Source organism: Ammospiza caudacuta, chromosome 33 (genome assembly GCF_027887145.1).
Source record: "Ammospiza caudacuta isolate bAmmCau1 chromosome 33, bAmmCau1.pri, whole genome shotgun sequence".
Classification (NCBI taxonomy): Eukaryota; Metazoa; Chordata; class Aves; order Passeriformes; family Passerellidae; genus Ammospiza; species Ammospiza caudacuta.
This window is the reverse complement of record NC_080625.1, coordinates 2,163,123-2,178,505: the sequence shown is the minus strand read 5'-3', so window position 1 is coordinate 2,178,505 and position 15,383 is coordinate 2,163,123. Positions and strand designations below refer to the sequence as shown.

General features: G+C 50.9%; 1 protein-coding gene and 1 pseudogene across 1 annotated transcript in view; one reads left to right on the top strand and one right to left on the bottom strand.

Annotated features, from left to right (window-relative positions):
- LOC131570162 (zinc finger protein 345-like) overlaps positions 1-6,245 on the bottom strand; it is a 30,160-nt gene extending 23,915 nt beyond the window's left edge. The window contains 3 exon segments of the mRNA XM_058822507.1: positions 2,431-3,352; positions 5,168-5,314; positions 5,996-6,245. Of these exon segments, the coding sequence (XP_058678490.1) occupies positions 2,431-3,352; positions 5,168-5,314; positions 5,996-6,245 (1,319 nt within the window).
- LOC131570213 (uncharacterized) overlaps positions 1-15,383 on the top strand; it is a 1,483,036-nt pseudogene that overhangs the window by 1,419,606 nt on the left and 48,047 nt on the right.

The window sequence follows — 15,383 nt, the reverse complement described above, 5'->3', positions numbered from 1 at the left end:
TGCGCGGTTATTGGCTGCATGGGGCAAAGAAGGCGGGAGCTGCCAAGGGGAGACGCGCGGTGATTGGTTGGTTCAGCTCAAGAGAGGAGGAAGTCGCTGAGGGGCGGCGTGAAGTGATTGGTTGGTTCGCTGCGTGAGAGGCAGGTGGTGATTGGCTGGATCAGGCGCATGGGGAGGCTGGTGTTCCTGAGGCGAGACCCGTGGTGATTGGATGGTTTGGGGCGGGGCGCGCTGTTATTGGCTGGGAAAAGTCCGGGATTTTAAAGGGACATTCCCGGTTCTTTGGAGAAAACCTCAGATTTTTAAGGAAAAATTTCCGATTTTTGCAGGAGAAACATTCCCGGTTTTTTTGATCCCACATGACCCCAAATAACGTAAATAACACCCAAATACTCGAATTAAACCCCAAAGAACCCTCAAAAAATCCGAAATACCTCAAAATGTCCCAGATAACCCCAAACAAATCTAAAAACCCCAAAAAAACAAACAAAGAAAACCAAATTAAACCCAAAAACCCACAAATGATTTCAAGTACACCGAGAAAAATTCCATATACACCAACATAACTCCCAAGAACCCCAAATAATTCCAAATAATTCCAAATAAACCAAAACAAACCCAAATACTTCCAAATAAACACAAATAATTCCAAATAACCCCAAATAAACAGAAATAAACCAAGTAAAACCCAAGAAAAACACCAAGGAGTCCATAAATAACCCCAAACAAACCCTAAATAAAACCGAACAAACCTCAAGAAATCCCAGTTCCTCTGGTCCCCACCCCAAAGCAGATCCCGACCAATCACAACGCACGGCACTGATGACGATCCACTTGCTGGGCACAAACTCAGAGCACTGGCCCTGCTCAGCGATTTTCAGCCAATCAGCGCCCGGCCCAACTCTGACTCATCACTTGCCAGCCACAGACCAAGGCCTCTCACTGTGGTAAATACTCAGAGACCGCGCGGGGTAATTTCCAGCCAATCAGAGCGTGTCTCGCTGATGACTCATCAGTTGCCAGGAGCGGAATTTAGGGAGGGGGGGAAGGTGACCCTGGGGATGGGCTGGGGACCCCAAATTAATCCAAAATGGGGTCGGGACCCCAAAACGGAGCAGGAGGGGCCTGGAGCACCCAAAACCAAACACGGGGGAGGGGATTGGGGGAACGACTGGAAAGGAGAGAGAGGGGAAAAGAGAGTCGGGACCCCAAAATTGAGCTGGGAGGGGAATGGGACCCCCAAAAAAGGCTTGGAGGGGTATGGGATCCCAAAACTGAGCTGGGATGGGAATGGGACACCCCAAATTTACCTCAGAGGGGGATGGGACCCCCAAACCGGATGAAGCCAATTTTGTTCTTGGAATATGTAAAGTAGTTTATAGATATGCGAAAAGCCTATTAATATGCAACAGGCTGATGTAATGGGAGAAAAGGACCGTAAAGCAAACGTTGTTATGGCCACCAAGACCCCCCAGTTATTTTCGGGGACACCCCTTATTTAATCTGGTTTTAATTACATCAGCCTGTTGCATATTCATAGACCCTCATGCACATCCATGAACTAAACTACATATTTCCGGAACTATTTTACAGGTCCCGTCCGTGGGGGTGTCTCCCCATTTCAGGAGCCTCCACTGAAATGGAAAATTAAAACACCCTCTCTTTGATGATGATGATGATAATGATTATGATTATTATTATATTAATTAATTTTTGAAATTAAGGGGTGCTCAGACAAAGATGTGGGAGTAGAAATAACAGTTCTTTATTACGAAAAACTAAAAACACAAATGCAGTAGTACAAACAAAAAAAATCAGTGACACAGTCAGAATCTTCTGGGAATCCAGTGGAAAAGGTTGATCCTCTGGGAATCCAGTGGGCAAATATTTATCCTCAGGGAATCCAGTGGGAAAAGGTGGACAATCTGTGAATCCAGTGGAAAAAAGGTTGATCCTTTGGGAATCCAGCAGGAAAAGCTTGATCCACTAGAACTCCAGTGGAGAATGAGGGTGATCCTTTGGAATCCAGTGGGAAAAGGGCTGATCCTTTGGGAATCCATTTCTTACCACCCAAAGACAGGGCAAAGGCAGAGCCGTGGAATTTTTATAGGATATCCCAAGGGTGGAGTTGGGGTTGGGGTCAGGGGAGGAGTTCTTAGCAATACAAGGAGGGTGAGATCAAATTCCTGCCTCTTAGCAACAGCAGCACTCCACACAGAACCTGTCCCCAAAACCTAAATTCCCTCTAAAACAACTGAGAAATTATGCAACATCAGATATATTCAATTAATTTCCTTCATTTAACCCAGTTTTGGGTGTTTTTAAAGGATGAAGGTGAAGCAGAGGAAAATTAAGGCCAAACCAAAAGGAGAAGCAGCCAGGTGTGTCCTCAACATGGATCACAGGGAATGTGAGTGACCAGGGCTGTGCCCAAAGTGCCTCCTCCAGTGGGGGATTGAGCTGAAGCAGCGCACAAAGCTCTGCCCACACTCGGGGCACTCACAGGGCTTCCCTTAGTGGTGCCTCCGTTTGTGTTGGGTCAAGTTAGAGCTGCTGGAGAAGCTCTTCCCACACTGGGGACACTCGTAGGGCCTCTCCCCAGTGTGGATGCGCCGGTGGGTGACGAGGGTGGAGTTGCGCTTGAATCCCTTCCCACAGTCGGGGCAGCGGAAGGGCCTCTCCTCTGTGTGAATCCGATAGTGCAGGAGGAGATGGGAGCTGGTCTGAAACCTCTTCCTGCATTTATCACACTCGTAGGGCCTCTCCCCAGTGTGGATGCGCCGGTGGGTGATGAGGGTGGAGTTGTGCTTGAATCCCTTCCCGCAGTCAGGGCATTGGAAGGGCCTCTCCTCTCTGTGAATCCGATAGTGCTGGAGGAGATGGGAGCTGCTCTTAAACCTCTTCCCACACTTGGAACACTCGTAGGGCCTCTCCCCAGTGTGGGTCCTCTGGTGCGTGATCAGATTGCAGTTCAGGCTGAAGCTCTTCCCACACTCCCCACACTCGTAGGGCTTCTCCCTAGTGTGGATCCTCTGGTGCCTGATGAGGTCGGAGTTCCACTTGAAGCTCTTCCCACACTCCACGCACGTGTGGGGCTTCTCCCCATCATGGAGCTGCTCATGGAGCACCAGCTCCGAGCTCTGGCTCCATCTCTGGTCGCCTTCCTGGCCCAGGCTGGTTCTTTCCCCCTCAGATCCCCGCCAGCTGCGTTTGCAGCCCCTCCTCGTGTGGCATCTCTGGGGCTTTTCCTCCCTGTTGGCTTCCTGCCCCCTGGAGCCACTCAAAACTGCCTCTTCCACCAGGTTCTGCCGCGGGCATTTGTCTTCCATGCTCTCCATGCTCAGCTCCTGCTCTGGGGGAGGAAGGACAAGGATAGGATGGGATTTTCCTCTGTGCCACAGGCAAGGGCAAGGAGATCCCCCCAGGGCTGAGCTGCAGCCGGGGCCGTGCTGGGAGATGGAGCAGCACAGAGGGGAAAGGGGCACTCATCGCCAGCTCGGGGCTGTGCGCAAACCACCAACAGGACTGGACTGCTGGGAATGCATCCTGAGCTGTGTGATTTTCCAACATCTGTCTCATTATTTGGTTATGACAATGGCAAAATGTCAGCAGCTCCTATCACAGGTAGCAGAAAAAGAATTTCACGTTAAAATTTACTTTAAAAGGTTTTTGACCAATCATGCAAAACAAAAGCATATTGACAGTAGTTCTATCCAAGCACTATAAGCACATTGATGGTTAAAACAATGCTTGCTTATTTCAAGTACAATACCTGCTTGTAAGCCTTAAAACACAATGCACAGAGCTCCATTATTAATCTTGGAACTTCCTAATATCTTGCTAGATATACTTTTCCTCAGGTTAGGGAGTTATTCTAGATAAGCGTTAATGCACACAGACCATTGTTCTATTTCTCCTTAATTTCTACTTCTTATATAATTATTCTGCTGACCAATCTTATGGCTGCTGCTAAGCTCAAATCAGTTCTAATGTCTCTGAGGCTTGTCTTTTGCAGCTTTCCCAAAACCCTCTGATTTTAAGAATCCAGAGACACTGACTTCCTCCTCACCTTCCTCAGTGACCAAGACATCTTCCTCGCAGCCTCCAAGAAGTTGGCAAAGGGAAATCCTGGTTTGGGGAAAAAAACGGATGAGCACATTGAGTTTGAAGGTGCCTCTGCCCAAGTCCATCTCTACAAGTCACTGACACTCTGGGCTCCAGAAAAACCTCCCAAACACCCAGATTCAGCCCTGAAAAAGCCTCCCAGGAGTTCCCCATCCCTGGACCCTCCCCTCTGCTTTTCAGGGGTCCCCCCCGTCCCAGCTGCTCGGAGGTCACGCTTGGATTCGGGGTTCCCCTTGTGCCTTGTGTCCACCCTGCCAGGCTGCTGGCGGTCCCAGAAATGCCAAAAGCCCCCCCTGCTTCGCTCTACCCATTTCAGGATGCCGGGGCTGTTTGGGCTCCCGGGCTCCCTTCTCCCCTCATTCTCTGCTCTGGCCTGCAGTGGCTCCAAGGAGTCCCCCCTGCCCCTCTCCAGGCTCTTGAGGCTCCCGCCAATGGCGGCGCTCCCCCCTCTCTGGGCTCCCCCCTTTGGGCTCCTGGGGGACACAGGGCTCTGCTCCTCCAGGCTGCCTCTGCCGGCAGCTGCCACTGCCACCCCCCGATGTCCCCCCAAGGGGCCTTTTCCGCTCAGCCTTGGACTGCTTCATTCTCTAAACATCCCCCCAAAAACCCCAACCCAGGGACCCTCCGGGATATCCGGGCCGAGCTCCCTCTCTCCGCTCATGGGTGCGATGGGGGGCGATGATCCCACAGGTGGGGGCTGCGAATTCAGGCAGGGATTGACGGTGTGGTTCCCTCAGCTCAGCCTCCATCTGCCTTTGTCCCTCCTCTTCCTCTTCCTCCTGCTCCTCCCCTTCCTTCCCCCCTCCTCCTCTGTCTTATCTGCACCTCCTTCACCTCTACCATCCCTGCTCTTCTGTACCTTCTGCTCTTCCACCACCCTAACCCCACCTCCTCCTCCTCCTTCCATTGCTGCTCTCTCTCCACCTCCACCGCTCCTCTTCCATCCCTTCTCCCCCTGCTCCTCCCCTCTAACCCCGCCTCCTCCTCCCCCTTCATCCCTGCCCTTCCCTCCCTCCTCCTCCTCTCCCAGCAGCATCCACACCCTTGGTGCCCCGTTCCCGCAGCCCTCGCAGCCCATGGCAGGAGCGGGGATGGAGCCGGGACAGGTCGGGATGGGCAGCGTGGGGCTCTCGGCTGCTCCAGCCGCTGCGGGCAGGGGGAACCCGGCCCGGGCCAAAGGAGAGGCACACTGGGCAAAATGGGGAACATCACAAAGCTAAGGATGCAGTAGAAGATGGAGATAAAAGAGTTATGTTAATAATAACTCCAAAGGAGGAAAAGCTGGAAATTTAAAAGTTTAGGGAAGCTGAGAAAAAATAATTAAACAAAATAGGAAGTGAAAAAGATAAATCAGGGAAATGGAAACTTCTTGATGGAAGACAATTTCATTATAAAATGTGCTTACTAGGAAAATATTAGAAGACTTGCATCAGAAAACCCACTGGGGAACTCAAGCTCTGTGTGATCATTTTTAAGGGAGTATGGGTGCACTGGGATTTTTGGAGTAGCATAGCCAGTAACTGAGAGATGTTCAATTTTCCAAAGGAGAAATAAAAAGGTGAAGAGAAAAACAACATTTGGAGGTCATGAGTTAGCTGGTAGACCATTTCAAAGTATCCACGCAGAAGTTTAGATTTGTTAGGCTCTGGATTTATTTGTAAAAAAACCCCGTTTAATCTAGAAGAAAGACAATATGCCACATGTTAGACAGGAGATTTTAGAAGAATAAAAATCTTTAAAGTATCAGAAAGCCCCGAGAAAAAATAAGAAAAGAAAACGGGGAAATGAAAGGGAGAGGAGCAGGAGTAAAAATCAGAAAGAGAGTGGGATCCTCTGCAGGTCTTGCCCCCTCCGTTCGCGGCCCTGGCACCTGTCCCGGGTCCCGGCTCGCTGCCCGCCTCAGCTCCGCCTGCCCCGGTTTCCATCCCAGGTGCGGCCTCACTGCCCAGGGCAGCTCCACCTGCCCCAGCGCTGTCGCTCAGTTTGTGTGCCCTGCTCCCACTGCCTGGCCTGCGGCCGCTCTGCCGGCCATGCTGGGGAGGATGGGGGTTTCTCTGTCCTGCCGCCTGCTCCGAGGTCACCGCGCCCACCGCACCCAGGGGGGGTCCCAGCCATCCCATCCCCGGCTGCCCTGCCCGTGCCACCTGCACTGGGCACCGCCGCTGCTGCCGGGCTCTCCCACCTGCCTTTGCTCTGCCGGCAGCTGCCGGATCAGCCGCCATCAGCCATGTGGGGGCTGCCCACGCTCCGCCTCGGGCTTCATGGGAAGATCCCCCTCTGCCAATTCTGGCAGCAGACCCTGCCCACACTCCCACCGAGCCTCGGCGGGATATCCTCTGTCGCAGACATTTCTCCACAGAAATCCTTTCTTTCAGATTTCTGCGTCTTCGGGAGGCCAGAGGCCCCCGAAGAGAAGGTAAACAATTATTATCAGCTGCTGTGGAATGCAACAGGGACACCTTGATTGGCTCATTTCCTATGTTTATAATTAAGGGCCAATCACCAGGGCAAGTGAGGGCACTGAGTCCCTGGACACAACTTTGTTTGGGATTCTTTTCTATCTTTTCTTAGCTTAGCTAGCAGCTCTGCAAACCTCTCTCTATATTCTTTTTAGTATAACTATAATGTATTATATCATATATTAATAAATATGTCTTCTGATCAAGATACAAGATTCACCGTCTCTCTATCACCAGCCAGCGGCCCACTCAGGTCGCTGTAATATCTGGTGACCCCTCGTGTAAGAGCAAAAATTAATCTGATAAGACCAGAGGAGCAAAATTGCTGCACTGGGTAAAAATCCTGTATGTGTAGCATTTGACGGTTGCTCTGAAGTGACCACACAAGTGGATTCAAGCCAGGAGCTGAAGAACCGAAGATCCTGATTTGGACAGAGTTCACAGCCAAGGCTGACCACAACAGAACTTTCTTCTGGAAAACCATCAGGAAAGATGATGGAAAAGAGCAGCAGACCTGTGGAGCTGGCCAGAGCAAGCTGGACTCTTTCAAAAGGTACTGTTCACTTTTCTATCCCTGATGAACCAGCCCTTCGTAGCTTGTGGCTGTTCGTTTGGCAGACACATTCCTTGCCAGAAGAGATTCAATTCTCCCCTTCAGAGGAAAAGCTTATTGCCCTCTGGAAATATTGGTGCAGAGAAGATGGTTGCTTTTTGTCAAAAACAGATATCTATGGGTTCTTTCGATGGGCAAAGCTTTTTGGGTTCTTTGCGGATATTCTGTATGCTTTGGATGCTTTTGTCTGGGAGTGCATGGACTCCATTATCCAGTGCGTCTACATTGAGGGACGTGTCCTGCCTTCTATCTACCCAGCATTTATAAAGCTTTTCCCTGTCCTGAAACGCAGAGCAGCTTGTTTTCAATGGATTTCTATTTGTTATGGCCAAGCTCCGTTTCCACCACCCTTGGCAGAAGACCCGGTGGGTGATGACTTTGGGCATTTTTCCCCCCCCTGCTTCGTGGCGGGGGGGGCCGAAACTTCGCGGCGCGAAGAAGTTTTTTTTACTCTTTCTCCGGAGCATGCTCAGATGGAGCCTTCTCCTCCCCCCCCTTCTCTCTCTTCGGGGGGATGGGAGCGGCTGCTCAAGCCAGCGCCGGCCTCTCAGACTCCGCCTTCAGACATGGGGGTGGCACCGGTCTCCGAGGCTTCCTCCACGCCCCTGCTAGAGCCTGGGTCGGAGACTGAAGAAGCACTTCCAGTCCCTGAGCTGTTGCTGGGTGACAAGGATGCGTCTCCAGCTTCCGGCTCAGCGTCGGAGAAGGCAGAAGAGACAGCACTTTCGCCGATTGACCTGTTGCTAAGCAACAGCGACGCTCCGCCGCTCCTCCCAGCTCCGCTGGTGCCCGTGCCGTGTCTGCCGCCGCTTTCAGAGCCAAGGGACGCGGCAACAGCGTGTTCCCGCGCGTCCCCGCCTCCTCCGCAGCGGACACCAGAGTCAGCAGCAGAAAACAGAGTTGAGCCCGCGGGACCCTCGGAGCAGCCCGCGGGGGATTCCACGCTCAGCGCGGTTCCCCCCCCGGTTCCGGCTCCCTCCCCGATGCTTCCCCTAGACGTCCCAGCAGTCGCTCCGGTGGGGGGTCTCTCCTTCCGTGGAGCGGGGGCTGCCCGCCAGCTCACTTTTGTGGTAGTCCAGCTGCCTGTTTTTAAGATCAGCATTCTCGGCGGTTTTGGGGGTGGTTTTTCGGTTGCTGTCCCATGGAAGCTGCCATCTCTGCCGCCCCTCTTGTGCCCTAGCGGCGAGGGGGAGGGGGCTCCCGAAAGTTTTGCCTTTGGTCCCCAGCCCAGTGGGGGTGGTGCCGTGATGCTGTGGGAAACAAACATTCCCAGACCCGAGATGAAGATTCTCGGGGCAGCTTCTATTTCCCTGCTGCTGGCATGCCTCAGTGGTTTAGGGGAAAGGAAGCATCTCACTACCCGTGCTGCCATTGTGCTGGCAGGAGGGTTCAGGCCTGCTGGAATGCACAGCCTTCCTCATGGGTTTGGCCTGGGATGCTGGGCTCAGGAAATTTCTGGGCCGGGCCCACTGCGAGGCCTCCTTATGTTTTTGGGGATTCTGGTTTGTCCTACCGGTCCGGGTCCCCCTGTGTGAGCCAGTTTTGGGGTTCCTGGTCCAGTATGGGCCAGGGCCCCTAGGGCCTTTCCTTCTCTGGCACTGCTCTTCTCGGTTGCTGCTCTTTTGCTTTTCAAAAAAAAAAAAAAAAAAATTAAAAATTAAATAAAAAAGATTGAAAATAGAGGGCAGCAGCTCTGAAGCGCTGAAGCATTGAAGGGCCAGAAAGGACATTTCAAAATTGTTCAAGTTGTTTCACATTGTTTCAAATTCTATTAAGACTGTCAATGGTTTTTGATAACTATTGATGGAACTCTTTTGCAGAAGTCTGTTTCAGGACCAAAAGGACTCTCAGATATTCCAAGGGAAACAACTTCGGCTGATGGACTCTTCCTGAAACTCAGCTGCATGGACTTCAATTCTCTTTTCATTGTATTTTGCAATTTTTCTTATATTGTAGGATTGTTTTAGTGATTTGTGAGTATTCTATATTTTATAGGTGAAGGAATTTCCTGTTCATTCCACATCAGCATTTTTCTTTTATTTTATACAATTTAGAAAGGTGAGATGTCGCAGACATTTCTCCACAGAAATCCTTTCTTTCAGATTTCTGCGTCTTCGGGAGGCCAGAGGCCCCCGAAGAGAAGGTAAACAATTATTATCAGCTGCTGTGGAATGCAACAGAGACACCTTGATTGGCTCATTTCCTATGTTTATAATTAAGGGCCAATCACCAGGGCAAGTGAGGGCACTGAGTCCCTGGACACAACTTTGTTTGGGATTCTTTTCTATCTTTTCTTAGCTTAGCTAGCAGCTCTGCAAACCTCTCTCTATATTCTTTTTAGCATAACTATAATGTATTATATCATATATTAATAAATATGCCTTCTGATCAAGATACAAGATTCACCGTCTCTCTCTCACCCTCAGCGACCCACTCAGGTCGCTGTAATAATCCTCCCCTGACCCCGTCCTGCTCTGAGTTGCGTCCCCTTGGTAACCACACCTCCGGCTGTTCAGGGAAACTCTCTCTCTCTACAGGAAGCACCTTATCGAAACACTAGGATCTCAGTTAAAAGGCAGCCCTCTCCAAATTCTTTCTCAAAACATGGGACAAAGGCTAGAGAAGGTAAAAAAGTGAAAGAGTTAGATGGAGGGATTGCTCTATTTCCCTTCAGAGAGGTTCCCATGGGAGGGATGCGCTGCCCCGCCCCACGGGAGCCACCAGCACCCCTGCTGGCCGTGCCCGGAACTGCACCCAAGGGCAAAGCGCTGCAGCCCAAAGGCCGGGACTGGGTCCGGGCTCTGTTTGCTGTCAGTGCCGCAGCTGTTAGTCTTTGTTTGCTTTATTATACACACTAGTAAAGAACTGGTATTCCTATTCCCATATCATTGCCTGAGAGCCCCATGATTTCACTAGTCTAAAAATGAAGAGGGAGGGGGTTTGCATTCTCCATTCCAAGAGTGGCTATTTCTGCCTTCCCCAGCAGACACCTCTCTTGTAAAGCAAGACAAGCACCCACAGGCACTGAGGGGGCTGCAGGAGGGGCACAAAAAGCCCTGCAGCACTTGGGCACAAAGGCACAGCAGGTGAGTGCAAGAAGGGAGCAGCAAAAGGCCAAGCTGAAGGCAAAGGCCAGGGCACAGTTCCTACAGCCCCTGAGGGATCAACCCCATGGCCCAAGGGGGCCCACGCACCCAGGGCACGGCTCGACCACAAGCACCTGGCAGAGGCATTGCCCTCCTCGGCAGGGAAGAGCCCACCAAAACAGCCTCTGGAAGGGAAGCAGGGCTCCAGCTGCAGGGCACAAGGACACTGCAAGCACAGACAGCAGCACCCTCAGGACCAGCAAGTCCACCCCTTGATGGACATGGATTGGCAGAGCTGTAACAGCTCCCATCACACCAGGGACCCTCCACACTGCAGCCCTTGAGAACATTCAGGGTGGGTCTGCATTGAGAGGAGGCATTTCCTGATGGACACAGGGGCCTCTCAATCTACTCTGAAACTTAGACGTAAAGGGGAAGGGAAATGAGTGGGAAAGATGAGCAGGTATGATTTGTTCAACTACTATTAGAAGCTGGGGGGGATAGGTTTGAAATAAATTGGTTTTTATTCCTTCTGTGATTGTAATTAAATAGGAAGGAATTTCAGAGCTGGATTTTAATACTGTGTCGTGGGGTGACAGCCTTATTCCCAGTATCGTGTGTTGTGTCTGGCAGCTGTGTTTCCTTTCTCTCTCTCTCTCTTCTTCCCCCTCCCCCAGCCGTCTTACCGCGGTGAGGCGGGGAGGGAGGAATGAGGGGGACTGGGGCACTTTCGCTTTCGGCTGTTTGGCTTGGCTTGCCGCTTGCTTGCTGGCTGGCTGGCCTGCTTGCTTTGCTTCCCTCTTGCTTGCTTGCTACTGCCTTAGGCCTAGCTGATAGCTGCCTTTTTTTTCCTTTGCTGCTTTCTGCTTTCTGCGCTGTTTTTTTTTTTTTTCCTTTCTTTCGTTCTCTCTTTCTTACCCTCCCCTGAAGATACTGGACCGGCTCTGGATCTGACCTGAGATGTCCGGGATCCCCGGTGTCTGCGAGAGAAGCTCAGCGCCCTCCACAACACTGCCTGGTTTCTTTACTTTTCTCTTGTGTTGGGGAGTGTTCTTTTGTTACTTGTCAATAAATAGGTTTTGTTTTCCACTTTGCTCCTCTGAGAAATTCCTTCCCGAACCCAGTATTGGGGGGAGGGGTGGTTGGAGGTTTGTTTTTTGGGGGGGATTCCCTTTTGGAGATTTCCCCTAATTTGTCCTAAACCAGGAATAGTGTATAAGGGATACAGAGGCTAGCTCTGTTCTACCTTTGTGCCAAAATCTGACAAGGCCCATGCTGAAGTGAACCCCAAAGTGTGGGCAGCCCCAGGGAAAGAGGGAAAATTAGATATGGAGCCTCTACAAATTACTTTAAAGCAACCAGGACAAGGAATACCCTGTTCCAAGAGAGGGAAGGAAGGACTCACAGCCCTGTATTGAGTCCCTGTTAAAGGCAGGGCTTTTGGAGGCAGGGATGTCTCCCTACAACACTCCTATCCTGCCAGTCAACAAACTGGATGGATGGACAAAAAGAGGAAACACCGAATTTTCAAGTGTTAAAATGAAGATTAACTGAGGTGGCTGGCCTGGACCTTCCAGACAGAGAAAAAGAATTTGAGTTACAGGTGGATGTTAAACAGGGTCTTGCCCAAGGAATTCTTGTGCTAAAATATTTACCTCCATATAGGATATCTTACAGTTCAAGTCTGGAATCAAGTTAAAGGTCTGACAACGAAAAGAGCCTCTAAATGGATAAGCAGGGCTCGGTTGTTACAGTATGAAATTTGTTCAATGGCAGAGGAGGTTTTAGAACTGAGGACAGGGCAAGAGTTTAACCCAGCCTCCTGTTTGAACAGCCTGGAGAGGGGCTGGCAAGGAACCCAGGACTGCACTCAAGGGACAGAGCTCCAGACCCAGGCTGGAACAGATTGATGATGGGACATTCCCTGGCCTGAGGGAGAAAATGTGTTTGTGGATGGCTCTGCAAGGGCAGCAGAAGGGAAAAGAGCTACAAGACAGGCTGTTATTAAGGAAGGGGAATCAGACACAGCGCAGGTCACCGCCCCATGCTCAGCTCAACCCGCGCAGCTGTGGATGCTTGTGAGAGCCTGACACTGAAATGCCCTGAGCATGAAGGCTTCAATATCTTCTGCTGACACCATGGCACCTAACAGGGGGGCAAAAGCAATTCTCACTGCTTCAGCAACCACTGGAGCAGATATCAAGGCACATTCTCCCACAGGAAGCTGGGCTGGCACAGAGCCTGCCCTGGCACTTTGCTGCTGCCAACACCCAGCCAGGACATCGGCTCCTGCCCAAGGAGTGCAAAGCAGCACCACTGGTGGCCAAGGGGCCCATGCCAAGTGTCCCTGAGGCCAGAAACAGCCCTCAGCACAGCTCAACACGGGGGACCCCTCAGCCTGGCCTCAAGGGCTCTGGAGCCCCGGAGATTTGCACTTCCCGCCCGCAGCAGGAGGATGGGAGGCCGCCCCTGAGCCTGCCCTGAAGGCAACACAGCAGTAGCCAGGGCTCCACAGCGGGCCAAGCCCCTGCGCCTGCCCACAGATCCTCGCCTGGAATCCTCTGCAATCCCGGCCACCCCCCTCTGCCATCTCCAGCCCCTGGGGCCAAGCCTTGCTGCCACTGCTGCAGCTTCAGCGCCGGCTGGGCCTGCACTGCCACAGCTGCTGGGAACACCACGGCACAATTCCACTCTGGGGCTCACTGACACCCACACTCTGGGCTGCCTGCCATTGCACTGCTGCAAAATGTACCGATTTCAGTTCTTTCAAATCTTATTTCTCTGCTCAGAAAGGTTTCTCTACTCAAAGGTTTGCCTTTGGAAAAGGAATTTTAAAGGTTTTATTTAAGGGGTGTTACACCACTCAATGGAGATGAGTTTAGCATTTCAACAGACTAGGAACAGCCCAAAAGATACCCACAGAGATAACGACCAGCAACAAAACATCAACATTGCCCAGCAGCAAACAGCAACCAACAGCTACCCCAGACACTGCCCCTGGCAGAGCTGGAGACACCTGGGCTGGAAAAGGCTGAGAAGGAAATCCAGGAGTGTGGAGACCGAATTCACATCAGAGGGGAAGAAATCCGGGTCCAACAGGAAACCAAATACTAAAAACTTACACAATTTGGAAGCAATGAACATTAAAGCAGTGGATTTAGACTGGTTCCGACTACGTAATGTTTAGGAAAAATAGAGTAAAACTCACATGGCATGATTTTCTCTGCACAGCCGGGCTATTTATGAAATTTTTTCTGTTGCACATCCTGGCCAGAACCAAGGAATGCCTTGAATCTCTAACACTAAAGTGATTCTTGGAGGGTTTCTGTTTTCCCTGCAGTTTCAGTGACAAAATTACAACATGAGAAAAAGTTTTCATAATATTCCCATTTTATATTGTCAGGTAGGTTTGGGAAAGAAGTGTGAGAATCAAGTTTTGGTCTCGGATTTTCCATGTTTGCCTTTATGTTGCGTTTTGCAAGATTGAACAGCTTTAACCGTAACACTTTGAAGTCGTAAATAGTTCATACTTTTTAAAAAAAAGCAGATTCTGGGGGGGGCCACATGTGACTCACCAGATGGCTGCCCTGGAAGAGAAGCTCCATTCCAGGCAGCCTCCAGAGGAGCTCTAGAAATGCAAATGAACACTGCTGGGCAAAGTGTGGACAATGTACCTGGGTCTCTTGCCCGGGGCAGAAATTGGGCTGATTCCCTCTGCCCCTCACCCCAAGCTCTGCCTGCTTGCACTGATGGAATTTGCACAGCTCAAGGCAGAGCCCAGGGGGAGGATATCTGACCCTGCAACAGAAACGGGTGAAGCTGCAAAGAGAAACAGCAAAAGGAGAAAGTTGGGATAACTTCACTATAAATAACTGGCTTGGAATCATCCCTCTGCCCACTCCAACATATGCTCTCACTGTCTGTTATATAGGGTGTATCAGAGCACTGGGGGTTTTTTGCTACCAAAAAATCAGGGAAATCAGTTGGGAATCCAAGTATTTGAGGATTTAATTAGAGAAAAGCAGTCAACTGATGCAGCCCTGGCTGGAGAGAGCAGTCAAAAATAGGGAAAAGATGAACGGCCAGCAGAACAAATCCTACAACGCCACGGACCAGGCTCTGGGAACCCGAACCAATTTATATCAGGAGCCATAGAATCCATTTCTCATTTCAATGGCATCATTAGATTACAAGCTTTCCTTGGAATAGTAACCAACCAGACACCCCCAGCTCTTGACCTTCCTGCTGACCAATCCACTGAAATGAGGAACACAACATTTCACCATGGCATCAGATTACCTTTTAGAAGAAAAAAGAGAAGTTTGTGGAAAATTAAATGACTCAAACTGCTGTGGGCAAATAGATGACAAAGAAAAAGTGTTGAAACAGATAACAAAGGAAATAAGAAAGCAGCTCCTGTACAGATTCAAATGCGGAAAGGATGGGAATGGGACACGGTTTCGGGGTTCCCGGGCAGACCATGGGTTAAACGAATGCTGTTTCTTCTCTGATGTGCTACAGCAACTCTCATCATATTACCGTGCTCCACACCTTGAGAGTGCAGCTCATTCAGCAGGTGAGGGAGGGGCCAGGGACTTGCAGGTAAGGAAGTAATGGGCGAAAGCACCAGCTTCAGTAAATATTACTAATTAACATGGACTGCTGCTCAAAGTGCCGCAAAATTCCTGAACTTGGAGAAGAACAAAGACTTTACTGAGCCGTGAATATCGGCTGTTTTACAAATGTGGGGGTGCACATTAACGAGGACATGCAGTTGCCCACCGGGAGGTCTGAACGTTCTAAGCACCTCAGGCAGGGGGCAAAGGGAGAGGGAGATGAAGCCGGGAAAATGAGGATAAAAACCAGGCTGCGAACTACAACAACGGCAGAGAGTGCACGGCAAATGCCCCACGGCCTCTCCCTCTGCTCAGCAATAAAGTCACTTTTACAGGACACCTCTGTCTCCTCTGCGCACAGAAACCTCCGGCCACGGCAATTTCCCCGCACAGCCCCGGGCACGGGCAGCCCCCTCTGTCCCAGCCACAGCAACCGGGCCGAGCCAGCGCTGCTCCGCCAGCGGCTCCTGCCGAGGCAGCGGCC